This window comes from Xenopus laevis, chromosome 1L (assembly GCF_017654675.1).
Source record: "Xenopus laevis strain J_2021 chromosome 1L, Xenopus_laevis_v10.1, whole genome shotgun sequence".
Lineage (NCBI taxonomy): Eukaryota > Metazoa > Chordata > Amphibia > Anura > Pipidae > Xenopus > Xenopus laevis.
This window is the reverse complement of record NC_054371.1, coordinates 76536977-76562740: the sequence shown is the minus strand read 5'-3', so window position 1 is coordinate 76562740 and position 25764 is coordinate 76536977. Positions and strand designations below refer to the sequence as shown.

General features: G+C 38.1%; 2 protein-coding genes across 2 annotated transcripts in view; one reads left to right on the top strand and one right to left on the bottom strand.

Annotated features, from left to right (window-relative positions):
* Positions 1–25764, bottom strand: part of tbck.L (TBC1 domain containing kinase L homeolog) — a 156674-nt gene that overhangs the window by 100159 nt on the left and 30751 nt on the right. Inside the window, 2 exon segments of the mRNA NM_001093662.1 lie at positions 687–760; positions 1093–1207. Of these exon segments, the coding sequence (NP_001087131.1) occupies positions 687–760; positions 1093–1207 (189 nt within the window).
* LOC108710635 (tubulin monoglycylase TTLL3) lies at positions 19662–21929 on the top strand. Its single transcript, XM_018251751.2, has one exon. The coding sequence runs from the start codon at positions 19662–19664 to the stop codon at positions 21927–21929; it is 2268 nt and encodes a 755-aa protein (XP_018107240.1).

Genomic DNA, 25764 nt, shown 5'->3' with positions numbered 1-25764 from the left:
TGCCAAAAATAATACAGGTATGGGACCTGTTATCCAGACCTGGGGTTTTCCAGATTAGGGGGTGTTTCTGTAATTTGTATCTCTATAATATAAGTCTATTAATATATCATTTAAACATAAAATAAATCCAATATGATTGCCCTGTCTCCAATTAGGATTAATTCTATTAGTTGGGATCAAGTACAAGGTACTGTTTAGGATTACAGAGAAAAGGGAAATAATTTTTAAAAATTTAAATAATTTGCTTATAATGGAGTGTACAGGAGATGGTTTTCCTATAATTCAGAGCTTTCTGGATAACAGGTTTCTGGATAAAGGATCCCAAACCTGTACTCAGTTTTTAAGCCAAAGTGGTCAACTACTGTGTGGAACATTTGATCTACATTTATTAGACAATTATGGAGACATCAAAAGATTAGTGTACTGGATCTGTATAAAAGTTGTTTCAGATGAGACACCGTTAACTGGGGTTTACTGTAGAGTTAGAGAGGAGAAAGCAGACCAAACTAATTCACAGTAGTTAGGGTAAACAGATCCCTAAACTAAAAGGATAATGCAAAAAAAATAGTCACAATGCAGGAAAAGGTAAATGAAATGAAGTAAATATGGGCTAAAAACATCAAAATTCCATAATATGGCATGTCCTGTGATTCGTCTGCCATTTTATTTAAAGTAAAATTTCTTACCCTATTGGAAAATCAACATCAGCTCCATGATCTGTGATATGATAAAGCCCAAACTTAGCCAGTCTGACATGTCCCTAGAACAAATATGAGAAAAATGAAAAGGAGTTTACAGTGTAGCCAGTTAATAAGAAATGTAAATTCTTTATAAAGATAAGCTACAAGAACTGAATCAGAATAAAAAGCAATAATGGTCCGAAAAAATGCGTGAACTATAATTTACAGCATGGTCCAAGTAAGAGTGCAGCATTTTGAAATGTTGATAATTAGTTGTTAGTTAGTGCAGAAATACTAATAACCAAGTCACACATTTATTGCTACGTGTTACTGCACAATGACTTTTGCGAATTGTTTTCTTATACATTATATTTTTTAGTACAATTTATTTACAGTACAATGATGTTCTCACCTCTCCATCTAGAAGAATATTGTGAGGTGCAAGTGATCTATGGACCATTCGGTGTCGATTCATATACTCCAAGCCTTGCAAAACTTCATAAGCCAGATGTAAGATCTTTGAAGAACTGAAGAAGGAGATACAAAGATAATCTTGAATATGCTTGGTATCATTATCAGCTACTGATGGTCTTGATGTAGCTGCTAGCACTTACATTTAGAACAAAGTGTACTGAAAAGGTATCCAACATGGGGAATTGGCATTCAAAGGCATTGAGTTGTTGTTGAGTGAATGTAGACTGCTAGGATCCACAGAAATATATGTGCTTGATCTCAAACTCCAGAAAACAATAACGATTATTTCCATATGTTGTTTTTTTTTAGCATCAGATTACTTGCATTTGAATCTGTAGAGATGAACTGTAACTTTACATAGCTTATACAGACTCTCTGAATCAGAACAAACCCAGTCACTGCATCATGCACTGTACATTTACTTGTGTTTATAAGGTGCTGTAAAATGTAATACACAGACAAATAAAAGTAGTAAAATGTCTGTGTTATGCCTGTGCATTAAGTATATGTACTGGTGTAATTTCCCAGGAAAAAGTCACCTGGACAGAAAGCTTTTACACATGAACTGTGATTGATTTATGCCTCAGATCCTTTGCCAACAATCTCCTGTGTGTGGCATACCCACAGATATAGCCATAAACCTTTATCAGATTTCCATGGATTTTGCCCTGGCAGTCTATCCCTGGCAAGCATTTACATTTCTGATGTTTCATAGCATTTTGTCCTGGCAATATTCCATGGGAATATTTCAAACACAGATCTCTTGTGCCAATGCATTATAGACATTCATACAAGCAGGTTTGCCCTTCCTAATTTCAGGCTTGCAATGGTTAAGATTTAAATTTTATTGTTACATAGCAACCCTTTACTTTACAGCAATAAAACTAAAGTTTTTTTTAAAGATTGATTTTTATTGAGTTTCAACAAAAAAAAAAAAAAAAAAGGAAGTAAAGCTAGGTAGAAGGAAGAAAGAAGGGGAAAGTAGAGAAAGGGGTACGGCTGAAAAAGTGACTATCACTAGGTAGACGTTGTGGCTGACGACTCGAGCCAGGGGTTCCAAATATTCTCAAATTTCTTCGGGCATCCGCGTGCTAAGTAGGTGAGCTTGTACAATTCCAGTTGCGAATTAATTAGTCCAATCCAACTATTCAGGGTCGGTGGCAATGGGCCCATCCAGTGCAGGGCAACAACTTTTTTTGCGTAAAAGAAAAGCAACCTCATCAGGCACCTAGTGTTTACTCTAGGTATCACGGAGTCAAGGAGACCCAGCAGACAGGTAGCAGGGTTAAGTATCTGGGGAAGATCCAGTTCAGTAGCCATGAAGCTCACAATTGCCCTCCAATATCTAAATATCACTGGGCAATCCCACATTAAATGCATGAAATTAGCGACAGAAGCACCACATCTTGGACAGCTGGGCGAAGCTACTTTCCCCATCGTAAATAGTTTCTGAGGGGTGAGGTATGTTTGATGCGTGATCTTAAACTGTATAAGCTTATCTCTAACACTCACTAATGGGACATATAGGTTGTCAATGATTTCTTCCCAATCATCCGGGTCAATACAGACCCCACTACTCTCCCACTTATACTTCACCCTGGGTCGGGGATCATATCTTTTAGAAATTAAGAGCTTATATGCATTGGATAGGAGCTTGGCCTTGGCGGGTTGAGATATCAATTCCTCTATCCCTGTGTATTGTAGGTGCAGAGGATGGGCTGGGAACTGTACTGAGCAAAGATGACTGATCTGGTTATATCGGAATTCGGACAGGTCAGGCAGAGAGAGGATCTGGCGAAGTTGAGGTAGTGAGGGAAAAGTGCCATCAGCATAAACTTGAGACAGCCGCTTAAGACCAAATTTAGACCACGTTCCCACCTCTGAGAATGCGACTAAGTGTAGATAATTACTATTACCCCATAAAGGTGAATCTGGAGATAGAGTAGTAGCAGCTTTAATGATTTGCACAGTTGCATCCCAGGCCCTCTTAGTGGCATCCATTACAGGCAGTAAAGGGCCAAGATCCCTTCGAGTTCTATATAAAGCATTGTGCAGGCTTTCAACAGAAGTAAGATACAGTGCCTCTATTATGGACGCCGGGTTATCAGCGTCGAACACTTTCCAACCGGCTGCATGTGAGGCCTGGGAGGCAAAATAGTATAGCTCATAATTGGGAGAGGACAGTCCCATCTGATCTTGCGGAGCATTAAGAGTGGCTCTGGAAAGTGTGGGTGTTTTGTTCCCCCAAATAAATTCAGATTGCGTTCGGTCTATATCATGTAAGGCTTGCTTGGGTATGTGGCAGGGGGTATTACTCAGTATATAAAGAAATTTAGGAAGATAAATCATTTTGCATATATTTATTCTGCCTATTAGCGTAAGAGGGAGTTTGGTCCAGTGTGCAAGTGTGTCCTTAAATTTACGGTGTAAGGAGTAAAGGTTATGCTGCAAAAATAATGTCGGATCCTTATGCACCGTTATACCTAGGTACTTAAAATGGTCTGCCACTGTTAGGTTACAGTCCGCAGCCATCTCTACTGGAAGTTGTCCGTCAAGGGGGAATAGAATGGACTTGTCCCAATTAATTTGAAGGCCTGAGAACGTACCAAATTGTTTGACAATCCCAAGTACAGAGGTGAGTGATTGATGGGGGTCTGCTAAGTATAGGAGCGTATCATCTGCATATAGTGAGACCTTCTCCTCAATTGTTTTGTAAATGAACCCCCGTACTCTTTGAGATTGCCTAATAGCTATGGCCATGGGTTCAATTGCCAACGCAAATATGAGTGGGGAGAGAGGACACCCTTGACGAGTACCTCTAGTAAGGTGAAACGGAATGGAAGTAATGCCATTAACCCTGACGGATGCCCTTGGTTCACTGTACATCAGCTTAAGCCACTTCGTAAAGGAAGGGCCAAAACCCATCCTAGTAACAACCTCCCACAAGTACGGCCATTCCACAGAGTCAAATGCTTTTGCCGTGTCTAATGAGACCACTAGCCTGGAGCCCATGTTTTCATGCTTTAGTTGTAAATTAAGGAATAGTCTTCTCAGGTTAAAGCTGGTTGATTTAGAAGGCATAAAGCCCGTCTGATCAGGTTCCACCACCGTAGATACAACTTTAACAAGACGCTTAGCTAAAATTTTGGCAAGAATTTTAATTTCCATGTTGAGTAATGAGATTGGTCTATAAGAGGAACACAGTGTAGGATCCTTCCCTGGTTTGGGGATGACCACAATTATCGCGTCTGAGAAAGTTGTAGGCAGAGAGAAATTTTCAAAGGCATACATCAGGGTCTCATGCAATTTGGGGACTATCTCGCGTATATGAATACGGTACCATTCTATAACAAATCCATCCGGGCCTGGGGATTTGCCGGAGGGAAACGATAGAATGGCTTCAGCAATCTCGAGAGGAGAGATCGGGGAATCCATGTACTTTGCTGGCTGAGGTGAAATATTCGGAATGGGAATCCCATTAAGATACTCATGAAGGTCAGCATTAGAGTAATGCGCAGTAGACGTGTAGAGAGAGGAGTAAAATTTACTGAATTCCAAGGCTATCTCAGGGGGGGAGGTCAACATTTCCCCTGATGAGGAGAGTATCCTGGGGACAGCAGAAGCACCATTGGGAGGATTGGCTAGGAAAGCTAGAGGCTTGCCGTTTTTATCACCATATGCAAACGTACTGCTGGTGGCGTGTAGAAGTTGCTTTTTAGTCAGTTCTATCCTATGCAAATTGAGATGCCTAAGAGCAGCAAATTCCCCATGCGTCTGTGGCGTGGGATTGTCAACATAGGCCGCTTCAGATTGGGCAAATGCCGATTCTAGGTGTTGTAGAGTTTCTTTTGAGGTGTTTCTAGCTCTGGCCACTGCAGCCATTAGGGTACCCCGGGAAACTGCCTTAAAAGCCTCCCAGGCAGTTGAGGGATCCGCAGAGCCATGATTCACACTCCAATATTGTGCAACTGAATCAGCGAAAACTAAAGTTTTAACCACTCCATTGTGCCAAGCCTGAAATCTGGACCGAACTCCAATGCCCGATTTTAGCTTACTTTTTAATGAAAAACTCGATTTAATCGGATCCTGGAAAAATGTGACAAAAGTGAGTGAAAAGTCAAATTATTCTAATTTTTCAGGCTTTTTCTCCGAATAGCTCGATTTTATCAAGTTTTTGAACAAAAAACACTAAAAAGTCGGATTTTCGGGCTAAACACAGCACAGACCATGATAACTTCAAATTGAGATAGGTGCCTCTCCCATTGACTTGACAAGTCTGAGATGGTGGATTTTTGTATTCTGAATTTTTTTTTTAGGGGTGGATTGTGCAGTGCCAGGTGGTTGCCTTCATTGTAGGCTCTCAATTTTGTGAAATTATTTATTTTTTGCTTATGCCAGAAGGCAACTGGGGCATTGGGCATAAATTTCCGATTGAATAATACTTATCACCTACTAGTATAATTTGCATGGAAATGTTTTTTGAATCCCTAACAGTACCCGGGTACTGAGTTAAATGTGTTATTATCTTTACCTTTAGTGAAACAAATGGATTGATGCTACACCTAACACATTGCTGCTATGTCCAGTTTTTAATATGTATGTTTATTTTAAATTTGGAATAAATAAAGTGTGTTTTACCTAAAATATTCCCAGTAGTAAGACCCCCTGTTTAAGTAAATCTCTGCTTTACGGATTCTTTTCTTAAATGAAGATAATTTCACCTAAAACAGAGTAACATACTTTTTGGTGCAAAAATGAAAGCAAATACCAGGAATCATTTGCACTGACTATAAGAATGTAGCACGTTTTCTATGTTAATGTTTTCTTTTTGTGTTCGATAAAGATAGCAACAAAACAAAAACATCTTTAATCTATTAGTGGTTTGATTATTAGCGGTTTAAGAAACCTCCAAAAAATTTTATGCATTATGCGAAACTAGAAGAAATGAATGAACTGCAATTTTTGACTGGTGTCTGTAGGTGGGGACAGTGCACCACTAAACAGCAAGGATCTTGCATGTCTGTGCATAAATAAGCATGGTGTATAATTGTATGTATATGTATATATATATATATATATACATTTTAATTTATTTAATAAACATGAAGCTTTAACTTATTAAAAATTCTGGTGTGCACCTTTCTTCTTGGATAGTGGATAATACAGCGTTTTTAGCACCCAGGTAGATGATCTAATCTTTAACTAACTGATGGATGGTGTGCGTTAGGTCTTTGGACTTTTTATATATATACACACACACATACATATATACTTATATATCAGGACTAGTGGTCCATAGCAAATGTTAGTATTTAATTCTCTACTGAAATTAAAATAATTAATTAAAAGATTCATTGGTTGCTCTGAAGTTAAATTTCTTTTATACTACCTTCCCCACCTCTTGTCCTTGTCTCTGCTAATTACTGTGAATATAGGGGCAACCAAAACGTCTGTGTTTTTATGATCATAAATCATAATTGGCAAAAAGAAATGTAAAATGGATACGTCTAGTAAAAATTATGTAGGTCTTGTATTCATCTGCTTTTTGTTTTAACATGAAAGGGCAATCACTGCAACTGCTTGCATATAAAAGTTAATGTAATATCTAATCAACGTAAAACAACATATATTTGGTGTTGATGCAATCAGGAGACACTTGTTTGAATAAAATTGTGAAAAAAAATTGAATACCTCATTAAAAAAAACCTTTAAATTTGCCATTGCATTGAAAAAAAACCTCTTTAAATTTGCCATAGACTAGAGTCCTGCAGCGGGTAGGGTACCCCCAAAAAACGGCGGGTTGCGGGTCTTCTCAATAGCGATTTATACTCCTTTTTTCCCCTTTTTTTCTGATCACGCCTACTTCCGATGATGTCACTTCCGGTTTACAATGACCGCACTTCCGGATTCTTGATGGTCAGCGGGTCCGGGTTGTGGATAAGGTACTTGTGGGTCGGGCAGCGGGTAAGTATGCGGGTTGGAGATGGCAGGTTGCGGGTACGGGTTCCAAAAAATGGACCCGCGCAGGACTCTACCATAGACAGCTCCCATTGCCTTCTACATGAACTCAGCGGCTTTTCGATGCTGAAGTTTCACATTCGAGTTTAAAAATGTTTTAGATGAGTTTTTGAAAGCATAATTTGGAATCAAAACATCAAAACATTGATAAAGCACCTCCTTAGGGGCTGATTTTTCAACAGTCAAATATTTTTGTTCTATGAATAGAACTTTTTTTAAATTAAAATATAGTTAAAAAATTGTTTTCAATGATGTTAAAAACACGAATTTTCCACTTTTATTAAATGACAGAAAACATGAAAAACTCTATATAAAGCTACTCATTGGGGGAAAAACTATGAAATATGATAAATAACACCCTTAGGGTCATATTTATTAACAATGGAGACAAACATCACCGGTGGTGATGCTCACAGCAACCAATTAGAGTTAAACAGCCATATATCTTGTTACAAAAAAATCATGCAGATTTAAAAAGAGTTGGTTGTACATAAAAAATGCTTTTGCTATCCTGAAAAAGCACAATATGAAAAAGAAAGAAAAAAGCACTGATTGGGTTAAACACAACTAAGCACTGTATATACAGTAAGACTCAAAAGAATCACGCATACCAAAAAAATCTATTGGAAATGAATTACACATTCATCTCAATATTAGAAACCACAAAGTATTAGTAAGCCTAGGAAATATATATGCATATAGTAAACCCTTTGAAATTAGTCTCCGTCCCAAAATGTAAGAAAAATACTGGTCTGTGTTGACAGTGCTATTGGTACATGAGTAGCTATAGGCAATACAAATAGAAGGCACTAGAATATTTCATATGAACCTTAACTGCTACTTCCTACTTGTGGCACAAGTAAAATGAAGCAAACATGCATGTTACAGGGAATAACCAGATGCACTGTTAACAAGTTGATGAAACCATAACTTTTAAAGAAATATATCAGAAGGCAAGAAACCTAAAATCCAATGAAAAATGTATTTTTGATTAGCGCATGGCGCCACAAGGCATTCATAACAGGCTAGTTATATTTCTTTTATTAGCCCAATGAAAGTAATTACAAGATACTGTAGGTATCTGCTAACCTTCCCTAAAGAACTAATTAGTTTAATATAACATAAACCAATCTCATTTTCCCTTCTAATAAAATTCCCAGAAAATTTTATTAATTCTTCACATAAATGTATACAGCATTTCCCCAACAAAATCTAGGGCAATGCTTAAATGCAATGAACGAGGGGTTGCTCCCAGTGGGGCAAAATTATTGGATTTGCTGTTCGGAAATATAATTTATTTAATTAACAACAATATGTTATGTTGTGCTGTAAAGCTATTGTTAAATAACTCCCACCAGTCTCTACCCCGGATAATTATTTGCCTTCAATGTATGGCTCCTTAATCTTTGTTGAATTTTAGCACTCAGAATCACACAAAAACAATTTGTTGGAAGTTCAGCACCACTTGCAGTGTCACATGAAATGACTCCAAATTTATTTTTATATTTTTTGTGTTATATGTGTAAAAGTTCTTCCTTCACGCATTAGTACAGATATATTACAATTTCCAGTCATTATATAATTCGTCACATGGCTTTCAACATGGCATGAACAGACCCTAATTTAGACTCTAGCCCAGAGTAATTTATGACCCTGAAAAATGTAGAGGTCTTTGCACTCCAAAATGGAGCGCAATAAGCGTGCCTAGGGTTCTATGTGCAAAGATGCAAAAATATTAAATGTATTCCATCAGGTGCTAAATTAAATTGTATAAGTATTGTAACTGGAAATATTTATTTTTTTGAGTAGTAATTTTGTGCAGATCTTCGTGATTTTAGCTAAAAAGAGAACTAAAGCTAGAAATTCTTTACTATACAAAACTTACTGTACCAGCAAAAGGTGCAGTAACAGTAATGTGTTGAAAAGCTAAGCATCACAAAGGGGTGGTTGAACCTTAAATTAACTTTTATGGGCAGATTTAAAGGAGAAGAAAAAGTCATCTTGCACTTGGGGGTGCCAAATGTTAGGCACCCCCAAGTGATTACCTGAAACCCCGGGCCAGTGCTCCTATCGGCAGAAAACTGCACCGGCCCGGGGTTATTCCAGAGAGCACCATGGAGCAATCCTCTTCCGGCTTCTTCTTTCTTCAAATTTCACAGGGCAGATCCATGCGCAGTAGAACGAAATAGCTGACTTTTTAGTTAACATGTGTGAATTTTGACACCAAAAAAAAATTTTTACATTCTAATTTACTATTCGACCCTTAAAGGAATAGTTCAGTGTGAAAAGAAAATCTGGATAAATACATAGGCTGTGCAAAATCAAAAAAAATCTTTCTAATATAGTTAGTTAGCCAAAAATGTAATGTATAAAGGCTGGAGTGAACAGATGTCTAATAAAAGAGCCAGAATCCAACTTCCTGCTTTTCAGCTCTATAAGTCTGAGTTAGTCAGCGACTTGAAGGGGGGCCACATGGTACATATCTGTTCAGTGAGTTTGTAATTGATCCTCAGCATTCAGCTCAGATTCAAAAGCAACAGATATGACCCATGTGGCACCCCCTCAAGTCTCTGATTGGTTACTGCCTGGTAACCAGGGTAACCAGTCAATGTAAACCAAGAGAGCTGAAAAGCAGGAAGTAGTGTTCTGACTGACATAGTATACATTAAATCACTCCAGCCTTTATACATTACATTTTTGCCTAACTAACTATATAAGAAACATTATTTATTTTGCACAGCCTATTTACCCAGTTTTTATTTTTACACTGAACAATTCCTTTAATAAATCTGCCCCGTAGTACGTTATAGAATTGCCAGTTATGAGCAACTTTTCATTTGGTCTTCATTCTTTATTTGTTATAGTTTTTTAATTATTTGCCTTCTTCTGACTCTTTCCAGCTTTCACTGACCCCCATCTAAAAACAAAAAGCTTGGAGAAGCTCTATGTATATTGTTCTATGCTATTTTGTGTTACTCGTCTTTCTATTCAGGCCCTCTCCTATTCATATTCCAGTCTCTTGTTCTAATCAATGCATGGTTGCTAGGGTAATTTGCACTCTAGCAACCAGATAGGTAAAATTGCAAAATGGAGAGCTGCTGAATAAAAAGCTTAATATCTCAAAAACCACAAGTAGTAAAAAATGAAAACCAATTGCAAATCACTCTCTACATTATACTAAAAGTTAACTCAAAGATGAACAACCCCTTTAAAAGGAGCAGATCGTCCATGCTTCCAGGGATAATATTGGGTATTTCCAGCCTATATCTTTGTTAAGTATTAGTTCTCCTTTAAAAGCAAATGGAAATTACTATCACAGCAGACATTTACCTTTTTCACAACACATCCCTAACTACCGCATGAACTATATCCACTAGGATTCCAAAGGGAAATAACAGCAGCTCTCACAGAACATATAAAATCAGAAGGAAACTGTATTACGTACATTTTCCATTGCATCTCACTTCATTTCGGATTTGGGATAGCAGATAAAAGTAAATCATTTTAAAGGCCAGAGTGTTTAAACAATCGCATTTTCATTTTTCTGGGATTTTGCATTATTTCATCGAGGGAGGCCTGCAAACCACCAGGTCTCATGCATAGCTTTGAGATCTTCTAGTGATTAACTTCTATAGCTACCCAGGTGATCCTGGTAGGTAGCCAGTTAAAAGTCTGTCGGATTTCCAGAACATGCTTTTTGCAGGTGGTCTCCGTGACTTATACATCACTAATGCACTCTGGATAAGCTGTTCAGAATGAATTTGAACATATGCGAATTGCATTTTGCTTCGGCTCACATTTAATTCACTTAAGTCCCAGTTACATGTAAGGATACACAGTTAAATGTTTAACATATGAAACCTGTTTTCTTATTATTGGAAAGCACAATAAACTAATTAGAGATGTTTGAAGTAAGCCTTAAAAATATTCTTTGGAAAAGATGACAAGTTTGAAATGTTCCAAAAGCAAATAAAGTGAATTTTGATGTTTCTCATAATCCTCTGCCCAATTCTTTTATTCCCTTGTCAGCAGACAAACAGAGAGACAATTAATGTGAGAGTACTGTTTTATGCATTAAATCTCATAAATGAATTCCTTACCCTTTTTTTCTGAGCAGTCCTATAATAGTACTAATGAAAGTAATTTTTCACCAATTTTAGCCACGAAAAAAGCCTATAGACTCGAATGCATTGGGCCCAAAAAATTGCACCGTAAAAAAAAAAAAGTTGTGTGGTAGTGTGGTCAACTTGAAAAGACACCCATTGACTTTTATGGGTTTTCTGAATTTTTGCAGGTTAGTTTGATTTTGGTGAAGCAAAACGGGACAGATTCCCTCATCACTAGTAATAATCAATCCCTGCAAAATTGTCCACAGCTGGTCTCTTATCTGCCATGTAATGTGAAATCTGAATTAATGTCTAATTATCCTTGAATTGTGACTTTTATATTCTATATAATACACAAAAGCCATGAATATCTTGTAAATTATATCCTTATAAACGGTGACTTCTGATGTCATCAGTTATAAACGGTGAGTTCTGATGTCATTTCTGTCACATGACTCACTGAAATTTGTGTATTATAATAAATAAAGTACCCCCAGTTGCAAAATATGAGGATATTAGAAGTTACCTCGGAGTTCCATGACCTGTATATATGGATATGGTCATGAAACTCCTCGGTAACTTATAATATCCTTATATTTTACAAGAGGGGGTACTTTATTCACTATATATATCTGCATTTTATCAGTCCCTAGGGTCAGTTCCTAAGCTGAACCTAACTAACTTTAAATGGGTTCACTTGGCAAAAGCTTGTTTTGGCTTCATTTGGTCCTATTACTCAGACTCACATATATTGGTATGAGGATGTTATTGGTGTTTTTCATATAAAATAAAGAGGCTGATCACAACTCTATCTGATGGACAACCAATAGTCTCTTACAGAAATCAAAGGGTCTTTTTCTTTTTCTTAGCAGTACTGACTGTGATTCAAATCTGATGCAATAAAGATGCAAGAAAGTCTGTAGTGTTAAAAAGGTATTTAACCCTTTCACGTCCAATGACGCAGCATCTCTGTCACTGGCAAAAGTAGTAGCCAATTTTTGGTCAGAAAGTGGCTGGGCAGGAGGATTTCTGTGCAGCATACCCTTCGGTCTGAGCCCCCATAACAACCCCAACCCCCACAATCGCAGGGTCTGCTTACTCTACAGTTAAGCACCTGCTGTTAGGATACTCCATGTACAGACACACAGTCAGCACAGAGGAAGATCCCATCCCAATCTGAAAATAAAAGCTAAAACCTAGTGATAACCCCAGCCCTAGGACAATCAAAAAAATTTATCTCTAATAGGAGGTGTGCTACCTTTATACCAGAGCAAGGAAAGTCATTGATTGAGGTGACTGACAATAACCCCAGATGTCAGCATTGACAGCTAGGGCCATCAATGGGAAAATGCCTTTAACCCTTTCTCAGGACCCTTCTTTCACTAGTCTCCCTCTGTTCTAATTTGAGGGTGCACTCAGGGTCGAACTGGGGCTTCTGCCTAAGGGGCCTGGGGCAACTAAACTCCCCGAAGCTGCTTGTGTGGCCAGACCCTGAGAGTTGACGTCCCTAAGTGTAATGGCTGCTTTAAGCTGTTAATAAAGCACTGCTACACCATACTCATTCTTGGCTACCAAAACAAATAAAATTGGTGATCAAATGTCTCCGCAGCAGTCTGCACCTTTTCTTCCACACCCTGGTGAGCCTACCATGCCTCTTACTGCATGGAACCGAAAATGACATAGTTGCTGCTAACCAAGGGGAGTTCCCTGCTGCTAGAAAGCGTGCTTTACTTATTCACTATATGGGCACTGCATATATTTTAGACATTAACATTAGCTGATGAGATTTATGAAACAGCTCGTGCTGCTCTATGAAAGATATAAATTCCTCCAACGTGGACAGTATAATGGCGAATCCGCTGAACAATTTGTAGCAGTTTTGAGAGAGCTGGTTGTTTACTGAGAATTTGGGGATCTAACAGATGAAATGCTAAGAGACCAAATAGTGGAAAAAACAAACTCATCTCGCATTAGAGAGAGACTGCTCCTAGAGCATGGTTTAACCCTTGCAAAGGCTATTGCTATCCATATTGAAGTCGCAGAGCGAAAACTCTAAAGGAACTGCTGGGTATGACTGTTAATCCAGGGCCTAATAAGGCACAGACAACGCACAATGCTAAGAAAAGTGATTCACCTATACTACAAAGTCGAACAGCAAATACACATAAACAAATATTGCTCCCGTTGTGGTTCAACACAGCACCATGCAAACTATACTTTGGTTGTAAAAGGACTTATTTACATCAATCCCGCATGAGGATGGGATTGAATGTATACGCACCTATTTGACCAAGACAGGTATCCCAATTTCGAAATCAATTTCATCTGTACATTGTTGGAAATAGTGTTAACAAATAATTACTTATGTTTTAACAATCAATTCTATTTACAATTACAAGGCTGCGCAATGGGTGCTAATATGGCTCCTGCATATGTAAATATATATATATGGACTTTATTGAGAGTAATTTTATTCTCAATAATAATGAATACAGTGCCTTTATATATACGTATATGAGGTATGTGGATGACACGTTCTTCATTTGGACTGGGTCCACAGATAAATTGTTGGAGTTTTTGGATTATTTAAACACTACGCATGAAACCATTAAGTTTACTTTGGAACACCATGAAACCAATATGCATTTTTTGGATGTCAATGTAACATATACTGACACTGGGTTTATCACATCTGTATATTGTAAACCAACTGATAGAAATAACTTCCTGTAGGCCACCAGTTTTCATCCCCCTGGGGTGTTTACAGGGCTGCCTAGAAGCCAATTTGCTAGAATCAAACGGATTGCATCCAATGAGGAGTTATATAAACATGAGGCCCTAAAAATGGTAGAAAAGTTTAAAGAGAAAGGATAAAAACAAAACAAACTTCTGAGGATTAAAAATGAGGTACAATATGAAAATACCAGCCCTCTATTGATCACAATGATGAGAAAGATACAAATAAAAAAAGAAGGGAAACTGCTCTTGCTAGACATTTCTTTGAAAAGGGGCACAGAGTCGCTCAATTAAGATGGCAGATACTTGAAAAAATCACTACGAATAATCAGCAGGATAACAAAAAAAAGTTTTATTACAGAGACAATGCCACTGGATTTGAATTTTACAAACAAAAGTCCCACGAGGATTTAATGAGGAATTTAACCTAGCTTGTTATCTGTAGCAATGTTAATACTGTATGTTGCCTTTCCCCTTTACCTTACAGATATGAGAATTGAATCGTTATGTTGCAAAGGCAAGGTAAAAAACTATTTATTTATTGAAACAATTTACGATGTACCAATTAAGGTCAGCCAGTGTTTCAAGCTTTTGAGATTTTGATAAATTTTTTTTTACTTTTTTTAAAACTTTTAAAACTTTTTTCTACAGGATTTTGTCCCCCCCCCCCACAGGGTACTTTTTCAAGTGGTTGTGAAAGGGATTGAATTTTTTCTGAATTTTTCTATGAACTTTTCTATGAATTTTTTCTTATTTTTTTCTGCATTTTTGATTATTTTTGGTAATTTTTTGGACTTATGTGGACTTATTTTTTGGATGTCCAATTTATGAAGGATGGACTTAATGTAAATTTACCAACCATTAGTTTTGTGTAGGTATTAATTAGATTTGAATTACTATGCAGTATGGAGAGTTTAAATGTGCACTCTGAGGTGGGGTTACTTGTCTTGCAAAGGGGCACGCCCCGAAACGTTACCTTGAATAAACACGCAGGGCTTGTCTTCACCAATTGTTTTCACAATGAAGAAAACTAGAGGTATCCGACTATGTGTTGACCTACGTGAACCTAATAAAGCAGTTGTTATGGTAAATCATCCCTTGCCACACATAGAGGAAATATTTTCATATCTCCAAGGAGCAAAATTCTATTTTCTACTCTGGATCTCCAGAGTGCTTATCATCAAGTATAACTGAGGAAAGCTGAGACCGCACTGCATTTATCACCCATGATGGTTTGTTTTGGTTCAAGTGTGTACGTTATGGGCTAGCTTCAGCACCAAGTTGTTTTTGAACACTGATGTCATCTATACTCCATCATATACCTGTATACAATGCTCCCTGGATGATATAATTGTCTACACTCCAACTCTGGATTCTTCATGAGAAGTACTTTAAAACTGTTGTTAAATACATTGATTCAGCAGGACTGAAACTGAACCTTTCAAAATTTAGACAAACTCAACTATCATTTCTGGGTCGTATCAATTCACAAGATGGACTACTACTTGACCATGTCAAAGCTGTTATACAAGTGCCTACTCCTGATTTCCAGATCGTACAAGCTATCCTAGATGTTACTTTATGGTATTCTAAGTTTATTCCCATGCTTCAGTTGTGGAGCCACTATTACGTGGAACTGCAAGCCTTGTTTGGTCAGAAACTGCCCAGCATAGCTTTGAAACAGTTAAACAGTTGATTGCTGATTTGATGGCTTGCTAAAGAATCACATTCAAAATGTTGTCCTATGTATTTGGATTTTGCCAAAGCGTTTCCTTGCAGCAGGATCTTGACATACTCACAATCTGGGTGGTTAATATCTAGAATATGCCGTACTTGCTCTCAAACAGGATACACAGTGGAACCTCAATTTTACATCCCCTGATTTTAAGTTTTCCCTCATTTTACATTTTTGTTTTGTGGTCCCACCTAAATATTATGCATAATACATTTCCCTGATTTCACATTTTCCTGGATTTTACACCATTTTTTTCTGGTTCCATTTTTTTCTGATGTAAAAGTTGATTCATGGACTGGTCTGATTGCCATCTTGGAGTCAGGAAGGAATTTTTTCTGCCTCTGAGGCAAATGTTTTTTTTTTTTTTTTGGCTTTCTCTGGATCCACTAGCTGGTTTTATACACGTAGACTTAAAAGGTTGAACTTGATGGACGTGTGTTTTTTCAACCTAACTTACTACGTAACTATGTATATTAATATGATTGTGAACATCCCAGCACCAGCTTTATTAGATCATACACTACTTACTATGGTTACTAAAGATGTGTCAGACTATGGCATTGGTGCAGTTACACAGATCTATATAGGTCATGTAGAAAAAATGACTACATTTGCATACAGAACACTTAAAGAGGCAGCGCATAAGTATTCAACTGTTGGAAAAAAAATCTCTAGCTTGTGATTGGGCAGCAGAAAAAATGTAGAACCTACGTATGGGATAGAGAATTTCCTTGTGCACTGATCATAGCCCTTTAACTGCACTGCTTACAACAAAGAGACTAGAAAGCTGGAATGCATATAGCTAAATGGTCAGCAAGGCTACTGAATTTCAACTACAAAATGCTATTCAAAACAGGTTTGAAAAATGTTACTGTTGTCACATTTAACTTTACCTACAGCTTCTGATACATTGGAAGAGGACATAGAAGTAGCATTGACTGATAATCTCCTACAGTTACAGCTGCTGAGTTTAAGCAAGCTTGTCTCACGTGCCCAATTCAAATAAAACTAAGGGACATCTTGCAAAGCAAAGGCCAAACTTAGAGAAGAAACTCAGCCCTGATCTTCAAATTACTAGATATACAGAGAGGCAGAGATTGATTTAATACAGTTTATTTTTGTAATCACTTTTGTTTACAATGCTATTTGCATGAGTTAGTTTACATTACAACTTGTTGGTATTCGTACCCAACAATTCACTGGAGCCTTAGAGCTTCCATATTAGCATTGTCTATGAGTTAAATATTACTTTGTAAGGCTTGAGTGATTTGTCTCTTCTTCTATATCTTTCTGTAGTTGTTGGAACTTGCAGGTAATTTAGAAAATCTCAGAGCTCCACTTCTGTCAAGCATTATCTTCCGATTTTGCACCAATTATGGGGGGCTGATTTACTAAAATTCAACTTTTTTAAAAAAATTTGACGCAAGCCCAGAAAATTGCGGCAAAAAAAAAAAAAGAATTTTCTCATTTGAGTATACTGTATTTAATTAATTAAGATTAATATCGGGTAGTCAAGTCTTACACATATTTCAAGATTAAAAACCGAAAAAAAAACTCTTGAAAAAGTTCAGCAGCTAAAACCTGGAAAGCTTCTAGAGAGGTCAATGGAAGAAACGGAGGGAATTTTCAAATTTGCGTTATGTTTTTTAAAGAAAAAAACCCCTGAGATTTTGCAGACTAGTTGAAAATGACTGAGAAAACTTCACACTGAGTTTTTACAATGACTTAAAACAATCAAGTTTTTCCAATTAAAGTTTTTTCATAAATATGTTGGAGAATGAAAAAAAATCTTGATCCAGTTTACTCAACAGCCATAATCAGAAAAGGTAGATAAATAATAGAAATAAGCAATAATGAAGCAGTTGTGCTTCTGCTTACTGGAAAAGCTGCAAAAAGGCGAACATTTATAAAATAAATTGGTGTCAATGGTTGTTTTTCACTGTAACTTTTTCCCAAAGTGCAAAATTCTTTTTCAGTACACAATACATTGACTATGGGTGTTTTCTCATGGTGAAATCTACTGAAAACAATTGTCCATCACTATTGACAAATAATTTATTTTCCACGAAAAAAACCCTGAAAATGTCACTATAACTATATAGTGACATATATAACTGAAAATGTCACTATAACTATATATTTTTTGTTTACAGTGAACAAGTGTATGTTTTAAAAGGTGCAAAAATTATAGAAAATTATGTAATGTAAGACTTGTTACTCCTTTCTCCTCACTTAAAAGGAATCTATCATACAAAATTTATTTTATAACAGCTACCCCAACATTTAACTTTATTTATTGGTTTTCCAGGTTACATAAGGATTGTAGATTAAAGAAAGAAAGTAGATTAGATGGGAACGAGAGAGGAGAGACAAGTAGGTAATAAGAAGAGGGATTTGTGGGCAGGTGGGGGGGGGGTAATTGTCCCGTGTCATTGTTGCTGAGTTTTTACTGCTACTTTTGGCTTCTTACTGTTGTATCGTTTGCTGCATTTTTAGCGCTTATGGTACTGAGCATTTGAGTATTTAATTTTCCAGTCTTGCCATTTTTGGTAGGTGGTCATTTCTTTTGTTTGTTGTTATGTGCTTATTATTGTGTGTCTTTCGTAAATAAGGTTGGAGTCCGTTAGATTGATCAAGTTCTCCTTGCTTTGGTTTCTTTATAAAATACTATTGTATCCCCCAACCAGAGTGCAGGAAACAGTTTTGATACGATAGACAAGTTTAAACTGTTATAATTGCTTATCTTATTGTTTACTGGTTGTCTTTACCCATTATGATGTCATCAGGTTTCCATGACAAACAATATTCTCTTTAGTCTGTTATCAAAATATTTTATCACTTTTGTTTACTACTTTGTTTGGTTATGTTGAGGTTGTTCGCCTTTAAAATGAACTTTAAGTATTATATAGAGTGAGACAATTTGCATTTCGGTTACGTTTTATTATATTTTATTATCTGTAGTTATTTAGCTTTCTATTCCGCAGCTCTGCAGTTTGCAATTTCAGTAATCTGGTTGCTAGGGACCAAATTCCCCTAGCAACCATGTATTGATTTGAATAAGGGACTGGAATATGAATAGGAGAGTGCCTGAATAAAAAGATGAGTAATAAAAGTAGCAATAGCAATACATCTGTAGCCTTACAGAGCATTTGATTTTTTTTTTTTTACATGGGGTCAGTGACCCTATCTGAAAGCTGGAAAAAGTCAGAAGAAGAAGGCAAATAATTAACAAACTATAAAAAGTTATATAAATAAAAAGTGAAGACTAATTGAAAATTTACTTAGAATTATCAATTCACCCCTTTAATTTAGCTTTGTCTCTGTCTTTCTTTGAACAAATAAATAATACTAAAGAATGTCTATGTTTTTATATGAATATATTTTGATGTTAAATGCAGTGTTTACTCCCTTTATGAATCTACAAATGGAAATAATAACAGTGATTTTGACCAAACTGTGAAAAGCAAGAATCATGTGGAAGAAAAACATAATGTAATAAAATTGTGACAAAATATTATATTAGCATGATAAAGCTTTTGATAGCCAACCCTATCTTTGTTATTGCAATTCCTTCTGTATTTCGGTTTTTATTGTGTTAAGTAATGTGATAAAATTGTTGCAAAATATATCTGGAAAATTGCCAAGTTTTTATTATTGCTCATTGTGATGTCATCATGTTTCCATGACAACACAATGAGCAAACATAACAACAAGATGAGACAATTGTCATGGAAACGTGATGACATCACAATGAGAAAGAACATTCTAGAACTGTGTCATCTTTAGTCTACACTCAAGAAAGCTAACTTGTTGTGTTCATTTTATCTTTAGTATTATTTGAGAAAGGACTACAGATTCGTTTAGTCAAGTATTAGTGTTCAATCAAGATCTTTGAATACTTTTACTAGCTAGATGGATAGAACTTTACTCAAGAAGACTGTTGGAATACAACCAAAGAAAGAATGTGATTTAGACATTAAACAAAGAAAGCAACCTACAGCTATGGACAAATGCGATGTTTCTCGTACAAAAGGACATAGGCCAAAATCTACCCATGGAAAGAAAATCAATCCGGATTGCATAAAACAGGCTAAATTGTTGGTAGAAGAAGCAATTAGGAACAAGAAAATCTTTACTATCCAAGGCTCTTATCCTTTTATACAGAGCGGCCTGCAGAGCAGAGGATGGGTGGAGAAAAAGTTTCAAAAGACTCAACAAAATGATTATGATGATCCAGATGGTATCTGTTATCTTATGTCAAGGCTTTTACGTGACCAAGACCCCAATTTTGTTTGGGCATCAACATATAATTCCTTGGACAGCCACTTGCTAAAAAATGATCAGATTATAGTAAACCATTATTCCAAATCTGTATTCACAACTAAGGTGGGCCTGCACCTTAATTTAAGAAATCTACACTGGTTTGCAGATGCTGATCCCAATTCGTTTTTCCCGCGTTGTTACCGACTTGGAGTCAAAGAGGAAAAGCAGGAATTCATTGAGGATTTCCGGCTCACTGCTGCCTGTAGCATTCTGAAATGTGCTTGTGAAGGAAAAGCTATGTCTAACAAAAGAAATGAGAAAAAGGAATGCCTTGCTGCACTTTTATCAAGATATAACAAGACTGCTAAAATATGTGTAACAAGCGTTCCAGTTCAAATGATCAAAACAGCTCTCAAGGCTTGCCAGCTATATTTGAACACCTTGGAGCATAAAGATATTGACTGGAAACAAAGTTCTATAAATGCCATTACAGAAGATCAATGGAAGGAATTTCTGCAAGGGTATTATCAGGTAATCCATGAAGATGCAGCCATAAATCAAGCTGAAAACTATATTAGCCAGTGCCAAGATATGTTACAAAAACTGAAGGCCGTGAACCCCCAACTGGAAATTGAAGGGGAAAGAAATATATGGATTGTAAAACCAGGAGCTTTAAGCAGAGGAAGGGGCATAATCTGTATTGATCACCTAGAAGAAGCCCTTAAATTTGTGAACTGCAATCCATTGTTTATAAAAGATGACAAATTGGTGGTGCAAAAATATATTGAGAGGCCACTACTAATCCATGGCACCAAATTTGATGTGCGCCAATGGTTTGTGGTAACAAACTGGAATCCCCTAACTATCTGGTTCTACAAGGAGTGTTACCTACGGTTCTCAACACAACCATTCTCCTTGAAAAACCTACACGGCTCTATACACCTGTGCAATAATGCTATACAAAAGCACTATAAAGTTTCCCAGAGCCGTCACCCACATCTCCCAGAAGAAAACATGTGGTTCAAGAATCAATTTCAAGATTACCTCCAGATGATTGGAGCAAACAATGCATGGAAAGAAATAATCGAGCCAGGGATGAAAGCAGCCATCATTCACACCATGCAATGTTCCCAGGACACGGTAGAGGGAAGGAAAAACAGTTTTCAGATCTATGGTGCAGACTTCATGTTTGGAGAGAACTTTGAACCATGGTTAATTGAGATCAATGCCAGTCCTGATATGTCCCTGTCTACATCAGTGACTAGCAGGCTTGTTGTTAGAGTCCAGGAGGATATACTACGTCTTGTCCTAGACCATAAACAGGACTCTGATGCTTATGTGGGAGCATTTGAGCTCATTTATAAACAACCTGCAGTGAAAATCCCTCAACATGACCGAAAAAATCTGTTAGTTAAAGGGACTGCAATTGAAAAACCACTCCAGACGTCACTATTCACGACCAAAGAAAGCAACCAAACATCCAATGGTAGCATTGCTAAGGGTAAAATGAACCCTTGTTTATTACACAGAGCAAAGACCACAGCAATCTTGAAAGAAATAAAGGAAGGGAGAGAAGCTCCGCCTTCTAAGAAGGTTGAGTTTATAGTACTATCTACTAATATACAGGAACTGGAGAAGAGTAAAGAAGGCCTTAACAAGTATCAGCTACCAAAATATTGTGCACAGGAAAAGGCCCTTAGAAGAAAGGACACAGCAAGGAGTAATAAGGAAGGCTTTGATCATCAAAAATTGCCCAACATAGATACTGGCCAATTACAAGTCATTGGTCAATTAGCAAAGATGCAAAAGCCGGGATCACTGACCAGGGCATGTTATAAAGGACCAGGCTCTTTAGCAAGTCCACATCAAATGTGTACCAGTGGCAAAACTGAAAAACTGACTAAAAAAAACAAATAATACTTTGCAAAATAACAAATTATTAATTACTACTAAGCTATAAAACACTTACTGCGACCTTCAACCAATCAGAACAGCATGGATGTATATATTCTGTGCATTGTGCACTGCCCTCTTGCGACAGCATTTAGGAAATGAAGACACCATTCTTGTTTTGGTTGGTTTAAGAAGATGTATTAGTGACAACATGTTAATAACTGGCAATTCACATGTGTGTAACACCATTTTCTTTGATAATGTTGCTTAATAAAAAGAATTGTAAAAAAAAAATAAAAACAGCTTAATGCGTGTGTGAAATTCATTTTGGAATTGATTCAATTTAAAGACAAAGCCATAAAATCAACAGCAGATATATTGATTCTCCTGCTGTTGATTTTTAGGAGTACAAGTATGGGACGGACCTGTTATCCAGAATGCTCAGGACCTGGGGTTTTCCAGGAATCTAAGGGATCTTTCTGTAATTTGCATCATACCTTAACTCTACTAAAAATTTATCTATTAAACAAATGCAATTGTTTTGCTTCTAGTAAGGATTAATTATATCTTAGTTGGGATCAAGTACAATGTACCGTGTTTCATTATTAAAGAGAAATGGGGAAAATTTTAAAAAAAAATCAGAATTATTTGTTTACAATGGAGTCTATGGGAGATGGCCTTCCCTTAATTCAGAGCTTTCTGGATAACAGGTTTCCGGATAACGGATCCTATTCCTGTATCAGAGTGTGATGGGGGGGTGCATAATGGAAATAGTTTGGACATTGCTCTCTGAGAACATTTTAAATGGAGACTATGTGGAGGACTGTACAGGCAGTTTTTCTTAATGATATTTAAAAAAAAAAAAAAAGACCTTTTTGAGGAGTTGCACTTGGGAGACTGTAAGTACCCAGTGTATATATATGAGTTTTAGTGGGTTTGCCTGTGTCACTCAGTGTGTATCTTCTTGTCACATGCATTTGGACGTGGAGCTGCGGTTAAAGGCAGCATTTACATGTGAAAGATGCAGGTGGGTTTTCATCTTGGGATCTGAAATGAAGACTCTACTTGCAGCATTGAGGGAGGCGGCAAACATGGGGGAGGAAAGGAGGTTCACAGAGCAACCACGGCAGGGGCTAGTGTAGTGTGGGGGGTTGGAAAAGGGGCAGTGGAGGTTAATGAGGTAGACACGTTTGTTACAGTTAAGAGGTGAAGTAGGGGACAGAAGGGTTGGTGGTGGTCCGCAGCTTTTCCAAACCAGAAGAGTCACCATTTTGGGTGAAGATACTGCGGTGGAAAACTCTGAACTGGCATGTGTGGAGCAGGCTGGCTCTCAGAGCACCCTGGGACTAAGCGTCTCTAATATGGGTGGGGGAGGAGCTTGGGGGACACAGGATACAGTGGGGTATAGCTGATATCATTAGGAAGCAGGACACAACAAGAAGAACTAGATCCTCCTCCAGTGGTAATACCCCTGCAGTGGGCAGAGACCTAATCAGTTTGTACCAATGAAGCCCGAAAAAACTAAACTAAAAACAGGAACCATTGCTGGCCATAGCCAAACCATGTTTGACTGATAAGAATGAGCCTCCAACAGGGAGGGAAGGCCTGTGTCCCCCAAGCGACTGAAGAGAAAGAGATTTAACAGCGAGTCCACAAAATCTCCTTTCCTCCAGCTTCGACTTGGGGGACAAAGGATACAGTGGGGACATACCAAAGCTGTCCCCAAAGTAGGGCGCGAAGAGGCTCTATGTGGAAGAAACACTGCGGCCTGTAATACCTTCTTGCCGAAGCCAGTGTCAGGTGCCGCAAAAGTATCAAAGTGGTAGAATTTGCTGAAAGAGTGGATAAATGTTCACATTGCTGCCTTGCACAGCTGTTCCGCTGAAGCCTGATTTCTGAATGCCCAGGACGTACTCATTCCCCTGGTGGAGTGAGCTCTGATTTTGTCAGGTGGTGTCTGCCCCTGTGCTGAGTAACCTTTCTGGATAGCCTGCTTAATCCATCTTGAAATTGAAGATTTTGTGGCTGTTAAGCCGGTTCGTGGTCCTGAAGGAATAACCAATAAGGAGTCCGCCTAAGGTATTTCTTTAACTCTGTGCAGGTAGAATTTTAGAGCTCTTACACAGGATCCAAGGAATGTAGGACTACTTCCTTCGGGCTAGCCGGAGATGGACAAAATGTTGGAATGACAATTTCCTGATTTAGGTGGAAGGTCGAAACTACCTTTGGTAGAAAAGAAGGCACTGTGCGGAGTATCGCTCTGTCGTGATAGAAGTCTAGGAAAGGCGATCTACTTTTGCTGAAGCAATTGCCAATAGGAAAACTGTCTTCCAAGTAACCCATCGGATGGATACAGAAGCCATAGGTTCAAATGGAGGGTGTTGCAGTGCTTTTAGAACCAAAGTGAGGTCTCATGTAGCCATTGGAGGGCAGATCGGAGGTGCCAGGTGGACTACCCCCTGCAGAAAAGTTTTAACATCGGGTAAGAGAGCCAGTCTTCTTTGGAACAGGACTGAGAGTGCCGTCACTTGGGACTTAATGGAACCATGGGAGAGACCCATGGACATTCCTTCCTGGAGAAAATCAAGGAGTTTGGACACTGAGAAAACATCAGAGTTCACCTTCTGTTGCTGACACCACCGGTAGTAGGTGGCCCATTTCCTGTAAGTCTTGCCCGAAATTGGTTTACATGCAGCTCGCATAGTGCGCACGACTGCCTCGGAAAAAACTTTTTTCTTCAGTATTCGGGTCTCAAAAGCCACGCCATCAAATTGAGGCTGGCAGGGTTGATGAATTGGCCTTTGGTGAAGAAGATCTGACCGGATGGGCAAGGTCCACGGTTCTGATACTGATAGTTTGATGAGGACTGAGAACCATGTTCGCCTGGGCCATCTCGGGGTTATCATTGTTCTTGGAAGTAATTGAAGCGGGGGAAAGGCATATGCCAGAAATTTCCAATTTGCCATCATGGCGTCTGCCACCTCTGCTAGTGGGTCCCAATAACGAGCGAAGAACCTTGACATTTTTCGTTGTGCTGCGTTGCCATGAGGTCTACTTCTGGGACTCCCCACCTTTGTGTAATGTTGTGAAATACTTCCTCACTTAGCGACCACTCGCCTGGATCTAGAGTTTGTCGGCTGAGGAAGTCGGCTTCCCAATTTAAAAGACTGGGAATGTAGATGGTTGACAGTCGGGTGATTTGTGCTTCTGCCCATTGAAGTATAAGTTTTACTTCATTCAGTGCTGCTCTGCTCCTCGTGCCCCCTTGGTGGTTTATGTATGCCACCGCTGTTGAGTTGTCCAACTGAAATTTTATGGCCTGATCCGCCAAGTCCTGCTGCCAATGTAGAAGGCCCAACCGAATTGCTTGTATCTCCAGCAGGTTGATTGGTAACCTCCTGGGTCCACTGACCTTGTGCTGCTTGTCCTTCCAGAACAGCACCCCAAACTAAAAGGCTTGCATCTGTTGTCAACAGCCGCCACTGAGGCTCCCCTAGGGCACATCCTGTTAAAACATGTGAGGTCTGTAACCACCAGTGGAGGGATGCCCGTGTTTTGTGTGACAGACGTATCTTTTGAAAAAGAGACTTCCGTTTCCAGACAGAGAATGTTCCATTGGAGCTCTCCGAGGTGCATATGGAACTGCTTCTAGCGACGACACTATGACCCCTAGTACCTTCATACAGAAACAAATTGTGTGGCTTGGCTGCTTTAGTAGAGAATTGACCAGTGACTGAAGGTTTAAGACCTTCTCTTGTGGGAGAGCAATCTTCTGGGTCAATGGAATTGCATCCCCAGAAAAATCATGGATTGGCTGGGAATTAGGGAAGACTTTTCCAAATTGATGCACCACCCCAGT